Source organism: Gigantopelta aegis, chromosome 6 (assembly GCF_016097555.1).
Source record: "Gigantopelta aegis isolate Gae_Host chromosome 6, Gae_host_genome, whole genome shotgun sequence".
Classification (NCBI taxonomy): domain Eukaryota; kingdom Metazoa; phylum Mollusca; class Gastropoda; order Neomphalida; family Peltospiridae; genus Gigantopelta; species Gigantopelta aegis.
The window spans coordinates 81,622,742-81,643,476 of NC_054704.1; the positions used below are offsets into that span (position 1 = coordinate 81,622,742).

The 20,735-nt window shown below is 36.1% G+C and overlaps 2 protein-coding genes and 1 non-coding gene across 3 annotated transcripts in view; 2 read left to right on the forward strand and 1 right to left on the reverse strand.

The window, feature by feature from the left end:
* Positions 1–1,972: 1,972 nt before the first annotated feature.
* Positions 1,973–2,056, forward strand: Trnal-cag. The gene has a single exon. It is a non-coding gene; the product is annotated as a tRNA-Leu (tRNA).
* Positions 2,057–3,977: 1,921 nt separating this feature from the next.
* LOC121374107 (baculoviral IAP repeat-containing protein 3-like) lies at positions 3,978–8,762 on the forward strand. Its single transcript, XM_041501039.1, has 2 exons — positions 3,978–5,518; positions 7,608–8,762. The coding sequence occupies exons 1-2, from the start codon at positions 4,445–4,447 to the stop codon at positions 7,656–7,658; spliced, it is 1,125 nt and encodes a 374-aa protein (XP_041356973.1). The 5' UTR covers positions 3,978–4,444; the 3' UTR covers positions 7,659–8,762.
* LOC121374752 (sushi, von Willebrand factor type A, EGF and pentraxin domain-containing protein 1-like) overlaps positions 7,378–20,735 on the reverse strand; it is a 75,306-nt gene continuing 61,948 nt past the window's right edge. Inside the window, exons 29-36 of the mRNA XM_041501860.1 lie at positions 20,464–20,658; positions 19,906–20,085; positions 16,929–17,108; positions 14,541–14,720; positions 12,919–13,014; positions 12,308–12,403; positions 9,395–9,488; positions 7,378–8,790 (exon numbers count right to left, since the gene is read on the reverse strand). Of these exons, the coding sequence (XP_041357794.1) occupies positions 8,775–8,790; positions 9,395–9,488; positions 12,308–12,403; positions 12,919–13,014; positions 14,541–14,720; positions 16,929–17,108; positions 19,906–20,085; positions 20,464–20,658 (1,037 nt within the window). The 3' untranslated portion in view covers positions 7,378–8,774. The remainder of the gene's footprint in view (positions 8,791–9,394; positions 9,489–12,307; positions 12,404–12,918; positions 13,015–14,540; positions 14,721–16,928; positions 17,109–19,905; positions 20,086–20,463; positions 20,659–20,735) is intronic.

Consider the following 20,735-nt stretch of genomic DNA (forward strand, 5'->3'; position numbering starts at 1 on the left):
CATTCAACCTTTCTACGTCAAATATAGCTCACTATGAACGATTCGCATCTTAAGAAATATCGATTCATTTTGCAGGTACTTTTTTATTATCAAAGAAGCTTCCGTTAAATAGTCTGAAGTGTGTGGTTGGCTGAGTTCATGTTGACATGGCAACATTCTTATTTATAATGTCTGTGAAATGGCTGCAGAGAAAATCTGTTTAGAAAAGAAAAAAATCCATCGTCTGACATTCAGTCGAGATCTTTTTAATGTCCCGATGAACACTCAAAGACGCTTAACAAAAATACATATTAATAGAGTCGTGGCGGATAAAAAACAATATTTCTTCAGTAATTGATATTGATCTAACGGCCATACTATGACACTCGTTACATAATTCATAAATGCCAGAGGGCATTTATGGTGCTGATAACATGGAGTTGTTGACTTGATGACATTTCTAATACTGCCTTATCTAAAGCTTAATTTATATAAGTGAATTCTCGTGTTTTGCAAGCCAGGTCACCTTTTAAAGCCAAATTGCTTGTACTTATAATAGCTTAGGCATGCACATGTGCAGGGGACAATATTTCAAAATGTTAGGTAACCTAAAGTCGGTTCACGTGAGTTTTACTTAGGTAACCGATGTGAATTTAGTTCTGGTACCGGATGAGTTATACCTACCTAACTGCAAAACACTTGAACTACGGTTCTATGCTACACTGGTGGTTCAAATGTTTAAAAAAAAAAAAAAAACTGATTTTTAAATCGACTTCTAATGATACTTTTAATTTTAGAAATTAATTGTTCACTACGTAACCAATTGGCCGTTCACGTGATTTTAAAGTTGCGTAACCGACACGCGAACAGAACAACAGTTCTCGTGAAATATTGTGCCCTGCATGTGTGTACAATTTACGTGCGTGTGTGAGTACATGTGTAGGTGTTTGTTTGCGTGTGCCCAAGGTAGCGTATTTAAAGCTTATTAATAGGATAAAAGCATCTAAATGAATGAAAGGAAAGGAAATGTTTTATTTAACGACGCACTCAACACCCCTCCCCCCCCCCCACACCCCCAATTAATAATTAAGATACCATCACACACACGCATGTGCGCGTGCGCACACACACACACACACATACAATACAAAAACAGTGTAACTGAATGGTATAAAGCCCACAATATCCCACCTCTAATTAGTATATACGTTCCCGACTTATTCCTTTTAATACACACACACACACACACACACACACACACACACACACACACACACACACACACATATATTTTTTGCTTTTGTTTTATATTTCGGAAAAGTATAGTTTAATCGGGTGATATTTATTTGTTTCTGATTTCCACTATTTAATATTACTATTACCACTGAGCAGAAATTATTTAATTAAGCTCCATGACGTGCCGCTGCTACTGTTACGTAGTTATAATTGCAGTTAAGGACCACACAGATGAGAGAGGAAACCCGCTACTATCATGCAATGGGCTTCTCTTTCCGACTGAGTGTGTGAGAGTGAGACATTTTTGGCATGCTTCAATCGGAAAACTGTTCAAGTGCACCTGTCGTGGACACAACCTCCTACTTAGCCAGATAGTTCTGACCAAGACAAGTTTCTGATTAGCAGCAAGGGATCTTTTATATGCATCATCTCACAGACAAAACAATACTTATGAAAGCCTTTGATATACCAGTAGTGGTGCACTGGCTGGACTACCGACTGGGATCGATCCCAGACCGACCACGCATCAGGGATAATGCATATAAAAGATCCCTTAATTACTACTAATGGAAAACAGTAGTGGGTTTCTTCTATAAGACTATATGTCAAAATTACCAAATGTATGACATCCAGTAACCGATGATTAATAAATCAATGTGCCCTAGTGGTGTCGTTAAAAAAATATTTTATTATTATATTTTTCCTAATAATAAAAATGTAATTCCTAGCCTAATATGAAAAATATAGCGTATCTATCGTCAGGATGGCCGAGTGGTCTAAGGCGCTGCGTTCAGGTCGCAGTCTGGTTCTCCAGGCGTGGGTTCGAATCCCACTTCTGACAATAATATTTTGTTCTTCTTTTGTTTTCTTGCAACTGAAATATACGAAAGGATTAAACTATGGTTGTTTTGTGTCTAATATTTGAATTTTGTAATAACCACTATTAATTTTTCTTTATTATTATCTCTCAAAATAGTGGCATTTTACAGTTTGTTGGAGAAGCTATTGATTTGTAGTGGTGCTGCATGCCCTGTCCTCCTCAAGATAAAAGGCAAACCGAGACCATATTCAAAATGTATCCAAAACTGAGGAATGTCTATTAATAATGCACAGAGGAAATCCTTTTAATATTGTCAGGATGGCGTTTAGGTCGCAGTCTGGTTCTCCAGGCGTGGGTTCGAATCCCACTTCTGACATAATTTTTTACCTTTTTTACAAACATGTTTTCTTCTTCAACACTTCAGCACATTTTAAACTCTACGTCTCCCACATTTATGACTAAATATCTACTATTCATAACCACACGCATAACCACACGCACTCACACCCCTCTTAGTCTATCCAGTTCAAAAGTATCTAACTGTGTTGGAGTTAGCTCGTGTGACCTCTAGCCCTCCCATATCAATGGCAGGGCTATAGGTGACTCGAGCTATATTTTGGTGTAATGGGGTGGGGTGGGGGGAGAAGAGGGTCCAAAGTAAGGCTTTATCACCACAGCTTATATACGTTTACAGATACATAGTAAATTGATCGACCCCCTCCCCCCCCCCCAACTTTTCCTTGTTATTGTGCTCAGAAGACTGGAAATGTATTTGAGCACGTATGTTTTGTTTTGTTTTGTTTAACGAAACCAATAGAGCACATTGATTTATTAATCATCGGCTACTGGATGTCAAACATTTGGTAATTTTGACATAGTCTAAGAGAGGAAACCTGCTACATTACAATTTGGCCATTAGTAGCAAAGGATCATCCCACAGACATGGTAGTACATACCACATACCTTTGATATACCAGTCGTGGTTAACTGGCTAGAACGAGAAATTGCCCAGTGGGCCTACAAATGGGATCGATCCCAGACCGACCGTTTTACCACTGGGCTACATCCCGCCCCTTTGAAGTCTTCTTTGAAGTATGAAGTCCACAAATGTATTGGGGAAACATGCCACCAAAACTCGTAACAGATTTAGGCACTTTCGGCCCGCAAATTAGCACACAGAGGGTACATAAAAAGCCATATACCCCGAGAGATGCTTCTACAACGAATTTATCTTGCCGACATGTTAAACCATATAGCCAAATAATCAAAATAACGCCAGACAATAATTATTAACAATTATTAACGGAGCCGTGCCACGCGGACGCGAACGAAACCACTTGCCAGTGACGAAAAATAGTTCCATCGATAAACGAGTTTTTAACTTCAAATGTTTGTAATACGAAATTGTCTGAAACAGATATTAATAAAAAATTAAAATTTTTAAAAAAAGTATATATTTTTTTTTAAATTTATTATTTATAATCTAATTATTGCTTTAGCATTAACTGGGGTGGCTGGAAACTGTTGGAAATTACATACGGGGTATAACAGAATTTGGCTCCGCCCACAGGGGTATAAGGGATTTGTCCAACGGCAAACATCCAATGAGATGAAAGAATTTTACAAGAAGGCGAGATAATTACGAGTCTAAATAATCCAAGTGCTGCTGCTGGTGGTGCGTGTTGGGGTAATGCTCTCATACGCTCGTATTTAGAAAGGAAATGTTGATAAAAAGCTAGAGCATTAAATTTAAAAATCTAACATTTAAGGTCATTTTTTATGTACGCTTTTTTAAATTCTTTTTTTAGGGGCTCAAAAAAACAAAAACCGTATACTTTGTACGCTTGTGAAACGAACTGATAGTTGCGAACGATCCCAAATTTAATAATGACGCTGTACATAAAAATAGCTAGACAGGAAGTCTAAAAATAAACTAAGCTCAGCGACATATTAGTAAACGGGAAAATAGATTATAGATTAACGGTGTATTACGGGGACCGTACTGTGGTCTTCTAGGTTGTGTTTTCTCTTTTTATCTCTCTCTTCCTAGCTGTTTAATAATGATGTTAAACACAGGCTGGTTATACACCTTTCAATGCACGGAAACTAAAGTGTATGTATAGTTTAGCAACTACTGTTATGGTTATATATACGGATATGGTTATTGTGATCACTGATAAATCGCCATGTATGGTGATTAACAAAAACAACTCTGGATTCTTGTATTTACTGAATACTGATCGCTATGGACTGATAATGAACATGGATCACTGAGGATTTTGGTAATGAGTATTCGAAGAATAACTTAACATATAGGTCTGTGGATTCTTGTAAATAAATCCGATCACTATGGATTCGGATAATTTAAATTAGCACTCATTCTTGTGGATTCTGGTAACTGATACAGCTATGGATACCAGTGATGTACTTGTGACATTTCCTCTCTTTACTGATGGCCATGAACAGGTTAACGTAGCTAATGAGATACAACGGAGGTTCCGTTCGTTTGTTGGGTGGACTGGGATTAAGACTCCGGTCGATCTCGCTATTGCTGGGTTTAGGTACACGGGGGTTGATGACAAGGTTCATTGTGATGCATGTGGATTGAGACTTCACAGCTGGCTTCCTGCAGACGACCCTATAAATGAACACCGTCGACATTCCCCAGGATGCAGTTTCATAAGGAGGTGGTTCACCCCTCAGTCTGACTTCACCGCAGGATTTCAGACTCAACCCTTTCTAGATTATCCTCTGCCAAGATACCCCCAGTACAAAGAATATCGACAGCGACTGGACAGCTTCGATGGATGGCCGTATGGACTTGAACATCAGTCTCCTGCCAACTTGGCTCGTGCAGGATTCTTCTTCCACAACGTCCCTGATCGTGTGAAATGCTTTCAGTGTGGATTGGGACTGCGTGACTGGGACGACACGGACTATCCTATGGCTTGCCACGAGGAATGGTCGCCAGACTGTCCTTTTATTCGGAGTTACAAAACACAAGCACAACAAATGAATCAGCTACCACACAGGGCTCTACCAAGTGCAGAACATATGCAAGAAACAACTGCGTCTGTCGAAAGTGTTAAGCCTACTTCTTCTAATGTCAGTTCTCCTATTTCAGTCGTAGAAGCAGCAGCAATAACAAGAGAAGCAGCAACAAACGTATCACCAGCATCAACTGGAGCAACAACAAAAGTATCAGCAGTAACAACAATAGTAGCAGCACCAGCAGCAGCAACAAAAGCAGAAGCAGTAACAAGTACTGAAGTTACTGCTGCTGTAGTTTCAACTGTTGGAAGTGTTACTACTTCTATCCCATCCCAAGCAAAAGACGTATCTGTTTTTATGAAGAACACTAGTTCTAATACTTCTTCAGTGGTGGAGAAAAGCTCAGATCATCTTTTAGATGACATAGATTGGAGCAGTCCAATGGTTAAAGCCACTATGGAGATGGGATGTTCCAGTGAGTTGATACAGAAGGTAATTTCTAAGCAGAGAAAGAAAACTGGACAGGATTTTGACAGTGCAGCATCACTTTATGAAGCCATACTGGAACTATAGAATCTTATTAAGGATTTACTTAAATATATTTTGCAGTTGTCTCAGGGTTGAAAATTAACATGAAAACAAAGGTCGCCAGCAGAGCCAGTTGAAGAAAAATCTTACTGGCCCTTCTCAAATTCAACTAGCCTTCCAATTATCACATTGGAATTTAACTTCACAGCTAAAATTAAAACTAAAGTGTTTTTTTGTTGAATAATAACCGTTTGCATTAAGGAAAACCGATGAATTGACTTTTAACTTCATAATGAATGGTTGCCCAACGGACTACCTTTCTAAAATTCTGTTGCCCTTAGCCAATAAAGGTCGCCACGGGCGACCGGGCGACTGCTAATTTTCAGCCGTTGTCTTTTATAAAATAAGTGAAACAAGGCCTCCCAGCACCCTTTAGTAATTTGAGAGGACACTGGCAGTATCCCAATTTTAAAGGACATAAAAGACCGTTTAATAATGAAAGATTTTGTGAGAATTTCAAGTATTTCTAGATGACCAGGGTTCAGCAAACAAAACTTTGTGCAGTTGTGTCCTTCCTATAGATTTTCCAATATTTTAACATTTTGTTTGCATGGTTTTATTTCGGGTTTTTTGTGTGGGTTTTTGCTAGTTTATGGTGTTGTAGTTAAAGGTATAATATTTACATTATAAAATACAAATTAATAAAAGTATATTTGGAAGACGGCTATTATTAACTGATAGAACTCATTTAGTATTGTATTTGGGTTCTTTTTTTACTTTTTATATTTTATTTTACAGTTATTTTACTAACACACACACACACGCACACGCATGCATTAACCCTTCGTATAAATATGTTCAGTCTCTCTCTCTCTCTCTCTCTCTCTCTCACAAACACACACACAAACGCACACACGTACATACATCACACATATTTGTACATACATATATAATCACAATAATCACCACCATTACATGAAAAGTCAAATTAGGAAAGTGATTCTCACTCTTAAACTAAATCATCAAAATCTTAAGAGGCTGTACCAAGTGGAATGATTTCTCATAGCAATCATCTGTGATAATTCATTTAATTCTATGTTTGATTTTAAAATGTTTGGCCCACAGTTTATTGTATTAAAGCTGCAGTTTCTGACTCCCATTCTATAATATATTTTATTCATACAAAATTTAAATACAATTAGTTTCAATAGTCATGTGTTCTTGCTTTCAACAGATATTGTCTCTTTTTTTTTTTACACAAAGCAGCTTAAAAAAAATTGAAAGCAACTTTAGAAATATATTCTGCAACTTATTTTTATAGCGTATATCAGGAGAAATGAACTAACATTGATTCTAAATGATTTAAGCTAGTTACTCAGTTTTCATAATTTTTCATAGTTCTATAATCTGTTTTGGGTGTGGTGAATAAATTAAATCTTGTTTTGTTTTATTGTGTTCAAATTCCTTACTGTGATATTGTATTTTATTTAGAGAATATTTTAAAAATATTTTTGATAATGAAGTTTAAAATAATTAAAATATATCTACATCATTGTGATATTTTTTATTTACCACATTCACTGTGTTTTGAGGGTTTGATCATTTGGTATTTGCATTGTCATTATTCATTAATTCATGCACCTTTGATACCCAAAATATCTTTCATTCATTCATTCATTCATATTTTCACACATGCATTCACTCATTCTTTAATACATTCGTTATTTCTTTTATTCAATCATTCATTCATTCTATTCTTAAAATACTGATGTTCATCATTTTAATATTTTCAAAATAATAAACATAAGACATGTAACAGTACAGAGGAACAAATTCAAATTTTATTCAGTATATTGTAATAAAAAGTTGTATCTTAATGCAAATAACAGTTGACAAAATGTTTTCCTGATAGCAGTTAAAATTAAAAACACATACTTGTTTTGTTAAGTTTTACCATCTGATTTCTTTTTACCATCTCTTATAAAAATTAAATTCATACCTGTATCAATACAATCATTAATGTAACTGACTTTTTTATGCCTTTTTTTTTCAGTTTGAGAAATACGGACACAAATTATCAGCACAACTAAAGAGCGTAATGTAACTAAAAACACTAATATAGTACAAAATAGTCATGAATCAAAATATTGTTTGGGAATGATAGACTCTAAATAAACTTTTACGCCTACTTACCTGGGTTTAAGGTGCCAAGGAATGCTCGTTAATGGATCTCAAAATTATAAATCAATATAGTTTGTGAAGTTACATAAAGGTGGTTGAAGATTCTTTGGATTCAGAGCAGGAAAGTCATGGATCCCTTACAGGACTGCATTTAAAAATTTCACACATTTCTGCTGCATATTTCACTTTTTAATGTTTTCACCAATTACAATACATATTCTGTTAGCAATATTTTGATGCTGTCTGAAGTGTTGATACCAAGGTAACTGTAAATTAGTATAATAATGTATAGTAAATTACTATTTTTTATGTTCCTCTGAATACTAGTAATCTTCTGAGTATAATATACTTGTTCTGAACCATACACAAACTTCAAAGCTGACATTTGCAAGTAATTCATTGTCATTGTCTCATTAGAGTTATATGCCCAGCAGAGCATACTTGAAACTTATTTGAAAATGAGTATGGTACAAACATTTCTATGATCTCTCCATCAAGTAAAAAACATCTAATTATTTTTTTTTTAAATTCTATGTATGTATTTGAAAATACAAACGTTACACTTTTAACTCAAATTTAAAGTTGTTGCCCTCTCTAATAGAGTATACTAATATATCGTAGGTTCAGGGTTCAAACCCCACCCTGCTCAAAGCAATTTTTTTGTTAAAATATATTAAATCATACCCCACTAAAAGCGTTGCTTTCCTCAGTTTAGAACTCTCATGCATAATTTCTTGCACATATGCCTGTATTTTTAGTTTTTTTCTCATCACAGAGCCTGGGTAACTACCGGTAGTTAATGCATGCTGACGTTATTAAATGGCTATAATAGGTGCCAAACTAAACTAATTTTAATACATATAATGATACAAATGGAGATACTAGAGCATGAGAACAGATACATCTTTACATATACTTAATAGGTGCCCATGAGACTGTGAATATAATCTGTTAACTACAGGTATTAATAATCTAAACTTTATGCACTTTGGTAGAAAAACTTCATTTAATTTAAACGTCTTTATATACACTTGCTGTCTCATCGCAGTTGTTTTCTGAAATAAAATAAATGAAATTTGCTAAGTAACTGTGAGAATACTTAACACATTATTTTTATTACAGAGACCTACTTCTTGATCTGATGTGATGTTCAGAATCTTTTCAAAGAGGAATACAGCAAAAAAAGAGCCCCAACAAAAATTATCTGAACAAATTAATTTTAATTAATAATATATTACTATATTAATTTAATACATGCAAATACAATTCAAGAATTGCATAACATATTACATTTACTAGCTTACAGAATCACAGGATTCCAATAAATATGTACAGAAATGAATTTAAGATATTCATAAATGTATTGTAGACAAATACATTATTTCAAATGTTAAGCTGTATCCAGATAAACACTGTTAGCATTATACCTATTTTAAAATGTTGTTTTTACATGACCCTTCTCTTAAATGTGCATTTCTATGTTCCTAAAGCAGCATTCTTATTATGCGATCAGTCGCACCAGTTTGTTACCTGCAATTTGTCAGCCTTACAAAAAGTCATTCCGATTTAGGTTATTTCACAGTACGATTCGATCGCATGCGACACGTCAGTGCGACTAATCACATAACGAAAACACTGCTTAATCGCTAGTATACGTACATTTCACAGAATGGAGGTAAAAATCCACTGTAACAGCGACACCAGTTTGGTCGGACGCACCGGCCACCATTTTGACAAGTTTTAGAGCAAATCGCTGGAATAGAATAATCACCACGTTATCTGAGATTGTCTGAACTGGCATCCATATACTAAATTAAATATTATGGAAAGGAATATAACATTATCTTACTACTTTCAAAGGCAGATCTGGGGGGGGAAACAGACCCCCCCCCCCCCTAAATTATGTGAGTAATAATTTTATTACGGTATATATTAATTTTAATTTTTTTTACGATCCCTCTCCAAACCTCCCACACAGTTCCCCTGGCATTCCGCCTCATGTCATTGGGGGCCCCCCTAAATGGATTTTCTGGATCTGCCACTGACTCCATGCATAGTTAATAATGAAAAGGGCAGATCTCACCATTTAATGGGAGCTATCACTTTCTCTCTATTACTCCCCTGAGTAATATTAACAGTATCATGATGGTAATATCTTAAATGGAACCCCATAATTTAACTTAGGGGAGCAAGTAGTCACTTTTGTCAAGTTTCATTTTTAAGGACCATATTTAATGGGGTAGGGGTGGGGGGTGGGGGTAGTGGTTGGTGTCATTAATTTTAAAGTGCCCTTTTTGTTTACCTGGAGAAGACCCTAAAAAGAAGTGCATTTTAAATAATTAAATGAAATAACGAGACCAAGAATATTTAGAGAAGAAACATCCTACTACATGTATTACATTTAAAACTCTTTTCGTTTTCTTTTTTTTTTAAATAATATGCCTCACAAAAACGTAAAAGTCAATGAACCTGATGAAGAGAGTTCAAGAAAGATTAAAATATCTTTGGAAATTTTTTTGATGAAGAGATTTTAAGCAGGTCCAATGTAAAATACAAAACCCTAACTGATAGAAATGAGTGAGATGAATATCAAAATACAGGCTCTATGGATCAAACTGTATACCAAGATACAGGCTTTATGGATAAAACTGGATACCAAAATACAGGCCTTGTAGATAAAATTGAATCCTATGATACAGGTTTTAAGGATAAAACTGAATACCAATATACTGGCTTTATGGATAAAACTGGATTCCATGATACAGGCCTTATAGATAAAATTGGACCCCATGATACAGAATTTATGGATAAAACTGGATACCAATATACATGTAGTGGCTTTATGGATAAAACTGGATACCAAGATACAGGCCTTATAGATAAAATTGGACCCCATCATACAGAATTTATGGATAGAACTGGATACCAATATACTGGCTTTATGGATAAAACTGGATTCCATGATACAGGCCTTATAGATAAAATTGGACCCCATGATACAGAATTTATGGATAAAACTGGATACCAATATACATGTACTGGCTTTATGGATAACACTGGATACCAAGATACAGGCCTTATAGATAAAATTGGACCCCATCATACAGAATTTATGGATAGAACTGGATACCAATATACTGGCTTTATGGATAAAATTGGATTCCATAATACAGGCCGTATAGATAAAATTGAATCCCATGATACAGGTTTTAAGGATAAAACTGAATACCAATATACTGGCTTTATGGATAAAACTGGATTCCATGATGCAGGTTTTAAGGATAAAAATTGATACCAAGGTACATGCTTTATAGATAAAACTGGATACCAAGCTATAGGCTAAGTTATAAATGAAATTGGTTCCATGATACAGGATTTAAGGATAAAACTGGATACTAATATATAGGCTTTATGGATAAAATTGGATACCATTATACATATTTTATGGATAAAATATGATACCATGATACAGTCTTCATGGATAAAACTGGATACCATGATACAGGCCTTATAGATAAAATTGGATCCCATGATACAGGTTTTAAGGATAAAACTGAATACCAATATACTGACTTTATGGATAAAACTGGATTCCATGATACAGGCCTTCTAGATAAAATTGGACCCCATGATACAGAATTTATGGATAAAACTGGATACCAATATACATCTGGCTTTATGGATAAAACTGGATACCAAGATACAGGCTTTATAGATAAAAGTGGACCCCATCATACAGAATTTATGGATAGAACTGGATACCAATATACTGGCTTTATGGATAAAATTGGATTCCATAATACAGGCCTTATAGATAAAATTGAATCCCATGATACAGGTTTTAAGGATAAAACTGAATACCAATATACTGGCTTTATGGATAAAACTGGATTCTATGATGCAGGTTTTAAGGATAAAAATTGATACCAAGGTACATGCTTTATAGATAAAACTGGATACTAAGTTATAAATAAAATTGGTTCCATGATACAGGATTTAAGGATAAAACTGGATACTAATATATAGGCTTTATGGATAAAATTGGATACCATTATACATATTTTATGGATAAAATATGATAGTCTTCATGGATAAAATTTGATACCATATCGTGATGATACAGGTTTTATAAATAAAACTGGATACCAAGGTACAGTATTTATGGATAAAATTAAACACTGTGATATAGGCTTTATAAATAAAATTGGATACCAAGATACATGCATTATGGATCAAATTGGATACCAAGATATTGCTTTATGAACAAGATTCCACACCATGATACAGGCTTTATGGATAAAATTGGATACCATGACTGGCTTTATGAATAAAAGTGGATACTATGATACAGGCTTTATAGACAAAATTGGATACCAAGATACAGGCTTTATGTATCAAATTGGATACCAAGATACAGAATGTATCTTAGAATCAAATCATAGATAGAAATTGACCAAATGGATTGAAAATATGCATACACTGTTTAATATAAATTTTACCCACTCCCATATGGTCAGTTATGGAAGAGCCCTAAGTTTACCGAACTGTCTAGCTATTGAAATATACACTCACCTCTACCACATCTAGGACCTTCATATCCTGGTCTGCATTTGCATTTGTACGGCCCCTCACATAAGCCACCATTAAGACATGGAAGAATACAAATGCCTGCAGAAACACAAGTTAAAACAACCATTCAAAGTGAACTTGGTGCATGTACAAATGTAAATTAAATATTAAGTTTCTGGATTTGGACACGGGAACTAAATGTTTGGAATAAGTTCTGTTTCATAACAAACAACCGGCAAATAAGATTACATATAAGAATTGAAGATGACAGTCTGCATTGTCATGCAACACTTAACAGTATAGGATTGACTGATACAACTATTTATATCAAAAGTTATTAAAAACCGACTTTGAAAATACCTAGGTCCATGTACCGCTGAAGAAGAAAACTGTTTGACAAAGTCATTCATCTCAAATTTTATTTTCTAAGAATTCTACTTCAAAATGTTTGATGTTCTTGTCCTGATGAAGAATAAAACTATTCTACATTTGTTTACACCAAAAGTTAATTATATGACTTTGAGTCTGAAGTCAATGCTTTTGTTTTACAATTCTCAGACATGAATTCTTCTTAATATATGAACACATTATTTTATGTTTGATCTGCCACTAACCTATTTGACATATTTCTCCTCCGTAACCTGAAGGACACTTGCATCTGTTTAGTCCCAAACAAATACCACCATTCAGACACGGGCGCTTACATTGTACTGAAAAGAAAATTAAATTATGAAGATATGCATTTACTAATATACAAATTTTGAATGTATTGGGGCATCCAGAGCAGGATTAGGCTACATATCAAAGATGCCCAAAGCTGGATTGGACTACATATCAAAGACGCCCAAATCTGGATTGGACTACATATCAAAGATGCCTAAAGCTGGATTGGACTGCATATCAAAAATGACCAAAGCTGGATTGGACTACATATCAAAGATGCCCAAAGCTGGATTGGACTACATATCAAAGATGACCAAAGCTGGACAACAATGTAAGTCAAAGACTCCACAGGATAGTGTCATATTAATTATACAAGGTCTATGAATGTTTTTAAAGAAAGAAAAAAGCAGCCTTTGAAATTCACGGAAGCAATCAGCAGTGTTACCCAAAAAACTGTTGCATAATTGATGTGTGATCGCATCTTTATCATTATCGGGTATTTACTTTGTTTTGTTATTATTTGTACTAAATTGCAGTCACAAGATGATTGGATTTCGAGGTCTGTTAAAATTCATTGGAAATTAAATAATAATATTATATTAACACAAATTAAGTAGGAAATTAAAACAGTTTAGGCATGGTGGATTGGTGTATGGAAATTTGGCATGTAATGAGACGGTCACAAACTAATACTCAATTAAATATGGAATGAAATTGGGGTTGTCACAAACCTTTATACACCATTAGCATGGGTCACATTTCAGCTGTATTATTTTGCACTGTTACCAACTGAGGGGGGGTGACGTAGCCCAGTGGTAAAGCGTTCTCTTGATGCGCGGTCGGTCTGGGATCGACCCCCATCAGTGGGCCCATTGGGCTATTTCTCGCTCCAGCCAGTGCACCACAACTGGTATATCAAAGGCCGTAGTATGTGTTATCCTGTCTGTGGGATGATGCATATAAAAGATCCCTTGTTGCTAATCGAAAAGAGTAGCCCATGAAGTGGTGACAGTGGGTTTCCTCTCTCAATATCTGTGTGGTCCTTAACAATATGTCCGACGCCATATAATCATAAATAAAATGTTGCGAGTGCGTCGTTAAATAAAACATTTCCTTCCTTCTTTTGTTACCAACTGATAAACAGGTTGATGAGTACATTTACTATTCAGGAAAGAAAGAAATGTTTTATTTAACAATGCACTCAACACATTTTATTTACGGTTATATGGCATCAGACATATGGTTACGGACCACACAGATTAGCAGCAAGGGATCTTTTATTTGCGCTTCCCACATGCAGGATAGCACAAACCATGGCCTTTGTTGAACCAGTTATGGATCACTGGTCGGTGCAAGTGGTTTACACCTACCCATTGAGCCTTGCGGAGCACTCACTCAGGGTTTGGAGTCGGTATCTGGATTAAAAATGCCATGCCTCGACTGGGATCCGAACCCAGTACCTACCAGCCTGTAGACCGATGGTCTAACCACGATGCCACTGAGGCCGGTATTTACTATTAAGAAACAGGAAAACTTTGCTGGGAATGTTCAACTGATGTACAGTTTTACTCACCAGCACAAGCAGCTTCCCCATCCCACTGGCCATTTGCATTGCAGACGAGTTGTGGTGGATCCTTTATTGCTGTCATGCCTGGTCGACACATATACATGACACGGTCACCGTAGTAGTAAGAGCGTCCTATCAACATGATGTTCACCATGTCCCTCACCATGGGCTTGCCACAGAAAACCTCTAAAAAGGTACAATTGTACATGGGAAAAAATACTATTATGTAAATAATTAATATTTTACAATTAAATACCAATTTCCTAGTTTTCTTCTCAAGATAATATGTTACAGAGCCATTGTGAAAACCCCCCAGCCTTAATGAAAATCACAACCAACATCAATAGTAATAATTTGCAGATAGGGATTGAATAATAAAGCTATTCTCCACTTTCAAATGTAGCTGAAATGCCATCAGTTATTTGACTAAACAAAAGAACATTCAGTCATTTAATTAAATAACAGTAATGTGGATTAAAAATTTTTTTGATGATCACCAATTGTTATGTTGGTTCACTATGTTGTTATGTTGGAACCTATTGCATTCCCTGGATAGGCCTAATGGCCTGTATTTGTGTTCAATATTGGCCTCCACTCCGTGGTCTAGTGGATAAGCTGCTGGACAATCAAGCTGACGACAGTGGTTCAAATCCCGTCAAAGCTGGCTCACACATTCATTCATCTTTCTCATCTATCACCCTCTGCCTATCATTCTCATTATCTTAATATAAAAAACTTTCCAATTTCTCCCACGATTTCAATCTGTTTCGACCCTTTCTGTCAATTTCCTCCGACTCTGTCTTCTGAGCTGTCCACACCATCGCCTACCTGTCTCAACTTCCTCCACGGGTGCAGTCTCTGTGTATATCCCTGCACCCACCTGGCATCCTCGTCCTCTGCCGCTAATAAAGCTGGTCTGACCCACGGCACTAACTAACAACTGCCGGTAGTAGGGGTGCATAGTAGGTGGTTACAAGTGCCTCTTAACAATGCCAGAAGTAACTACTGAACACTCCCCGAAGTGGTCAGACTAAGCCCACAGCTAAAAGCTGATGGGGAACAGGTGTGTGGCACAGATAGCCACAAGAGACAAGCACCTGTCGCGGTTGGAGAGTCAAGGACTGGGATGTGGAGGTGGACAGCGAAAGAAGTTGAAAGATAGGAGGAGTTGCCAGATCGGGAAGAAATGAGATGAAATTCAAAGGAGAGAAAGGAAAGGGGGCACTGGGATAAAAAAAAAAAAAAAAAAAAGATAATATGTTACAGAGCCATTGTGAAAACCCCCCAGCCGTAATGAAAATCACAACCAACATCAATAGTAATAATTTGCAGATAGGGATTGAATAATAAAGCTATTCTCCACTTTCAAATGTAGCTGAAATGCCATCAGTTATTTGACTAAACAAAAGAACATTCAGTCATTTAATTAAATAACAGTAATGTGGATTTAACTATTTTTTTGATGACCACCAATTGTTATGTTGGTTCACTATGTTGTTATGTTGGAACCTATTGCATTCCCTGGATAGGCCTAATGGCCTGTATTTGTGTTCAATATTGGCCTCCACTGCATGGTGGTTAACCCCAAAAAGTTAAAGTTTGTTTTGTTTAACAATATTTGGTAATTCTGACATACAATTTTTAGAAGAAATCTACCATTTTTCCATAAGCAGTAAAGGATCTTTTATATACAATTTCCCCACAGATAGAACCGTGTACACCATGGCCTTTGATATGCTAGTCATGGGGCACTGGTTGGTACAGGGGAAAGAATCCAGTCAACAATGGGTTCACTGAGGGAGTTTGATCCTGCAACCAAAGCATTTCAGGCGAGCACCCTACCTACTGAGCTACATCCTGTCCCTGGTTAACCCAAACCATTAGATCAGTGAGGACGTTTAGACCACTTTATCAATTTCTCTCTTACTAACCATTTCAACCTATTTTCGTGCTTATATCCAATTAAGGTTCAAGCATGCTGTCCTGGGCACACACCTCAACTGTCTGTCCAGGACAGAGGGTTAGTGGTTAGTGATTAGTGAGAGAGAAGAGGGTGTAGTGGTCTTACACCTACCCATTGAGTCGTTAAAACTCGCTCAGGGTGGGAGCCGGTACCGGGCTGCGAACCCTGTACCTACCAGTCTAATGTCCAATGGCTTAACCACGAAACCACTGATGCCAGTCTCATTAACCATTAACTCAGATGTGATCAGATAGCTGATATATATGTGTGTGTGTGTGTGTGTGTGTGTCCAGGACAGCATGCCTGAACCTTAATTTAACATTAGCAGTTAATAGCATGATAATAATTTTAAATGAAACGAAAAATAATTTTAAATGGAATGAAAATTAATTTAAAATGCCATGAACACCAAATTGTTTAGAATTCAATACTTTGGCAGTATCCTCTTGGTATGGTCCACGTCCCCCCATCTTGACATGTTGATGCCATGTCTCCATGTGGGTTATATCCTGGCTGACACTGAACTTGGTGAACATCACCCAGCAGATAGCCTGCTGGGATAGTCATTGAATTGGGCAGGTCCACAGTGGGAGTGCAGAAATCAGCCACACCTAAAATACAACCACTCATCAAACATATAATTATATAACATAATATAATGTGAATAATTAGGAAAGTCAAAAGCCTCCTTTAGAAGTCAGAATTTGTTTCTAATTTTGAATGTTTGCCTCTTCAGGCTTCATCAGTAAATAATTATACTGAAAAGTCAATCCATAGATTTTAAAAGATTTTATGCACTATGGATCAACTTTTTTAGTGCAGTTATTTCTCGATGAGCGGATAATTTTAACATGCTCATATACCATGAAGGTTATCCAGGGACGGGACCCGGGACAGACATGCTCAAAACCTTCATGGTATATGAGCATGTTAAACTTACCCACAACCCACAACCATTCACTGGGCATTGACCCGGGACAGAAATTATTACTGGATCAATTTAGATAATTACCGCCTAAATAATAATATTGGACTTTAAATAATTTATGTGCGCATTTCAGAATAGTAGAAAAAACATTTATTTAAAATTTTGTCGGAAATGATGAAGCATAAATTCAAAATTAAAAAGGAATTCTGATTTTTAAAATTATTCATATCCCTAAGTTCCCTGTTTCTTAAAGGAATGCTAAAGCAAGGCTTTTGGACTGGTGTGCATATTCAACGATACATAATGCACATTATTGCTTAATATCAACAAGTATAATCGTATAGTTAATTAATAAAAGAGTTAAATGTGATGGCTATTATATATAATGGGCACAGCCATTTTGTACCATCCCAGTGAATACGCCCTCTGGCGAGCTGGTGGTTACGTAATACCTAACGTGTCACGTCAGGAAGTAGTCTTCGAACTGAAGAAACAAAACATACCTGATTTTTGCAAATGTTCTGTAATAATAATTACATTGTTCCAAAGAAAAGAAAAGTATCACTTGGGTATCGTGAGTGGTCGTTTTTGCTCGAACGTATCCTACCAATAGGCCTAATAATATGCATTTTTTCATTTCATTATATTGATGCAAATTGAAATATATTTAATTAAATAGTTTATTATACTATCAAGTCATTTATGTTGTTTTACAAGTCAGGTTGATGAAAATTAGAGCATTTGTTTACACTGTGCATAATAGAGAAGTTGGACCTGAGCTGACGTCACTTCGCCCCAAGCTATACCACCAGACGTCACAAAAATGAAACAAAATGGCTGCCCCCAGTTAGCAGGAATAATCATAGTTTTTTTTATTAATTCTAAAATTACGCGTTTTTCATTTGTTAAAGTGTCAGTATGTGTTGGTCGTCTGGGTATGCATCTTTCCAACACATAAGGCTCTTGTTGGAGTTTAGTCTACCTTTAACAGGAGAAGTGCCAGCAATATAGCAGGTTTTTTGTTCATATATTATATAATATCTACATAAAATATTTGTAAAAATTATATTCAATAAACCATACAAGGAAATAGCATTACTTATTATGAATTAATATGTCAACAGAAATATACAATTTACATTCTACCAACTCAGGGCTAGCTCTGGCATTCGCCAAACTCGCCAGTTGCAAATTTTGATAACAATTGGCAAATTTTATTTTAATTCGGAGAAAAAATTTCAAGTATTAATTGATATATTGTTACAAAATAACTGGGTATCTATAAAATTTGGAAGTTTAATATATAATTTGGCTAAATTTTCTGCTGATCCAATATTCACAAGTATAAACATTCCGTTATATACTGACAGGTCATACATCCAACCAGTATTTAGACTTGCTACTACCAGCCATGAAGTAACGGTGATATGAAACATAAAAAACTTTCCCAGACAGTTACATTATGTCCGACTCTAATTTCCAGTATTGTTATAATACTCTCCAACTTTTCTCAAACCAGGTTTAAATAACAGCTGAATGGGAGGGCATAGACCAGCCATGCAAGCACCATAGATATATGCATGCACTAAGACACCAGACATAACGATAGATAATGACCCAAGCATAGTGAAGAACTTTAGGCTCCAGTAATATAGAATAACAATTAAAGCGAAGGAAGGAAGTGTTTTATTCAACACATTTTATTTACGGTTATATGGTGTGGGACATATGGTTAAGGACAACACAGATATTGAGAGAGGAAATCCGCTGTCACCACTTCATGGGCTACTCTTTTCGATTAGCAGCAAGGGATCTTTTATATGCACCATCCCACAGACAGGATAGCACATACCATGGCCTTTGATATACCAGTCGTGATGCACTGGCTGAAACGAGAAATAGCTCAATGGGCCCACCGACAGGGGTCGATCCCAAACTAACCGCGCATCAAGCGAGCACTTTACCACTGGGCTAACAATTAGAGCGACGCAGGACTCCAGCAACTAATGTATAAATCCATCTTGTAACTAACTGTAGACTTTGTTAGACACTTAATAGGCATAGATTTAAACACAACTCCAAGATTTTATGAGCATGGAGAATCTGTATAGACATCATGGTAATGATTTTGACAATTATGACTTTAGTGCTAATTAAACTAACATGACAGACATCAGACCTCACTATTTAAGGGGAAATACGTGTTTGAAACCCCAGTGGTACATGAGCACGTAAAACTAGTTGCCCATTGCCTAAGGGGAGATATCACTCTCACTCTCCATCACTCCCCTGAGATTAGTTCAAGGAGAGGAATATCTTAAATGGCTCCCCATATTCTAAGTTAGAGGATAATTTAATCAATACACTAAAAAAATTTCACGTGAAGGTCTAAGACATCAACCTGACTATCAGAGATGCAGAAAGCTGGTGATCAGATTCAGCTACAAAAGCATCATAATTTATTAAAAGTGTATCATTACGTCTGCAGGATCCACTTGGTTTGGACCATGACCCTCCTTCAAGGCAGTGAGTTGTCATGTCTCCTTCCGGTTCATGCCCAGCAAGACATTGCACCACTGTGGTGTCGCCCACACGGAATCCAGACGCTATCGGTTTGGAGTGGTCGGCATCAACAGCAAGGTCACAGAAACTTTGTAGATCTGAAGAAGATTTTTCATTTAATCAAGTTATAAAATATTTGTTCTCTCTCTTAGGGTTGGAGAAGAATTAAAGTCAGCTGTAAAGAAATCAGGTAATATATGTAGAACAAAAAAAGGTAATATAATATTAAACAGGCACTATTATAGCCAGTGGAATGGCAACTTTTTTTAACCAAAAGTTGGCTCAAGTCACCAAGTTATTAGTAGTAGTGACAAGTTGAAATCGTCATAATATTTTGGACTTAATCCAATTTTAAATACAAATCCAGTTTCAAAAACAAAATCATACAGCTGACATCAAAACACTGGCTTTTATAATGTCATAGGTCAATTACGATAGCACCTTACATTGTTGGAAAATAAATGAAAGGGGATTACCTATAACGACTTCACACTTAGCAAAAGATGCATTCCAGACTCCAGATGCCAAACATGTGATGGTGCTGTGACCTTGCAGAGTAAATCCCTCATCACAGATGATTGTGATGGTATCTCTGTACCTGGTTAGAGAAGCTGGGTCACCTTCAATCACCAGAGCATTGTGTGGAATTGCAACAGGACCACAAGAAACAGCTGGAATTGTAGAGGGAAAAGAATACAACAATGACATCAAAGTCCTGTGCTTATAAAATGTTAAACTCCAGACTCAA

Coding starts and splice junctions, on each gene's coding strand:
- LOC121374107 (XM_041501039.1), top strand. CDS start 4,445: ATGGATACCAGTGATGTACTTGTGACATTTCCTCTCTTTACTGATGGC. Junction 5,519..7,607: donor CCAGTGAGTTGATACAGAAG/GTAATTTCTAAG, acceptor TTTTTTTTTCAG/TTTGAGAAATACGGACACAA.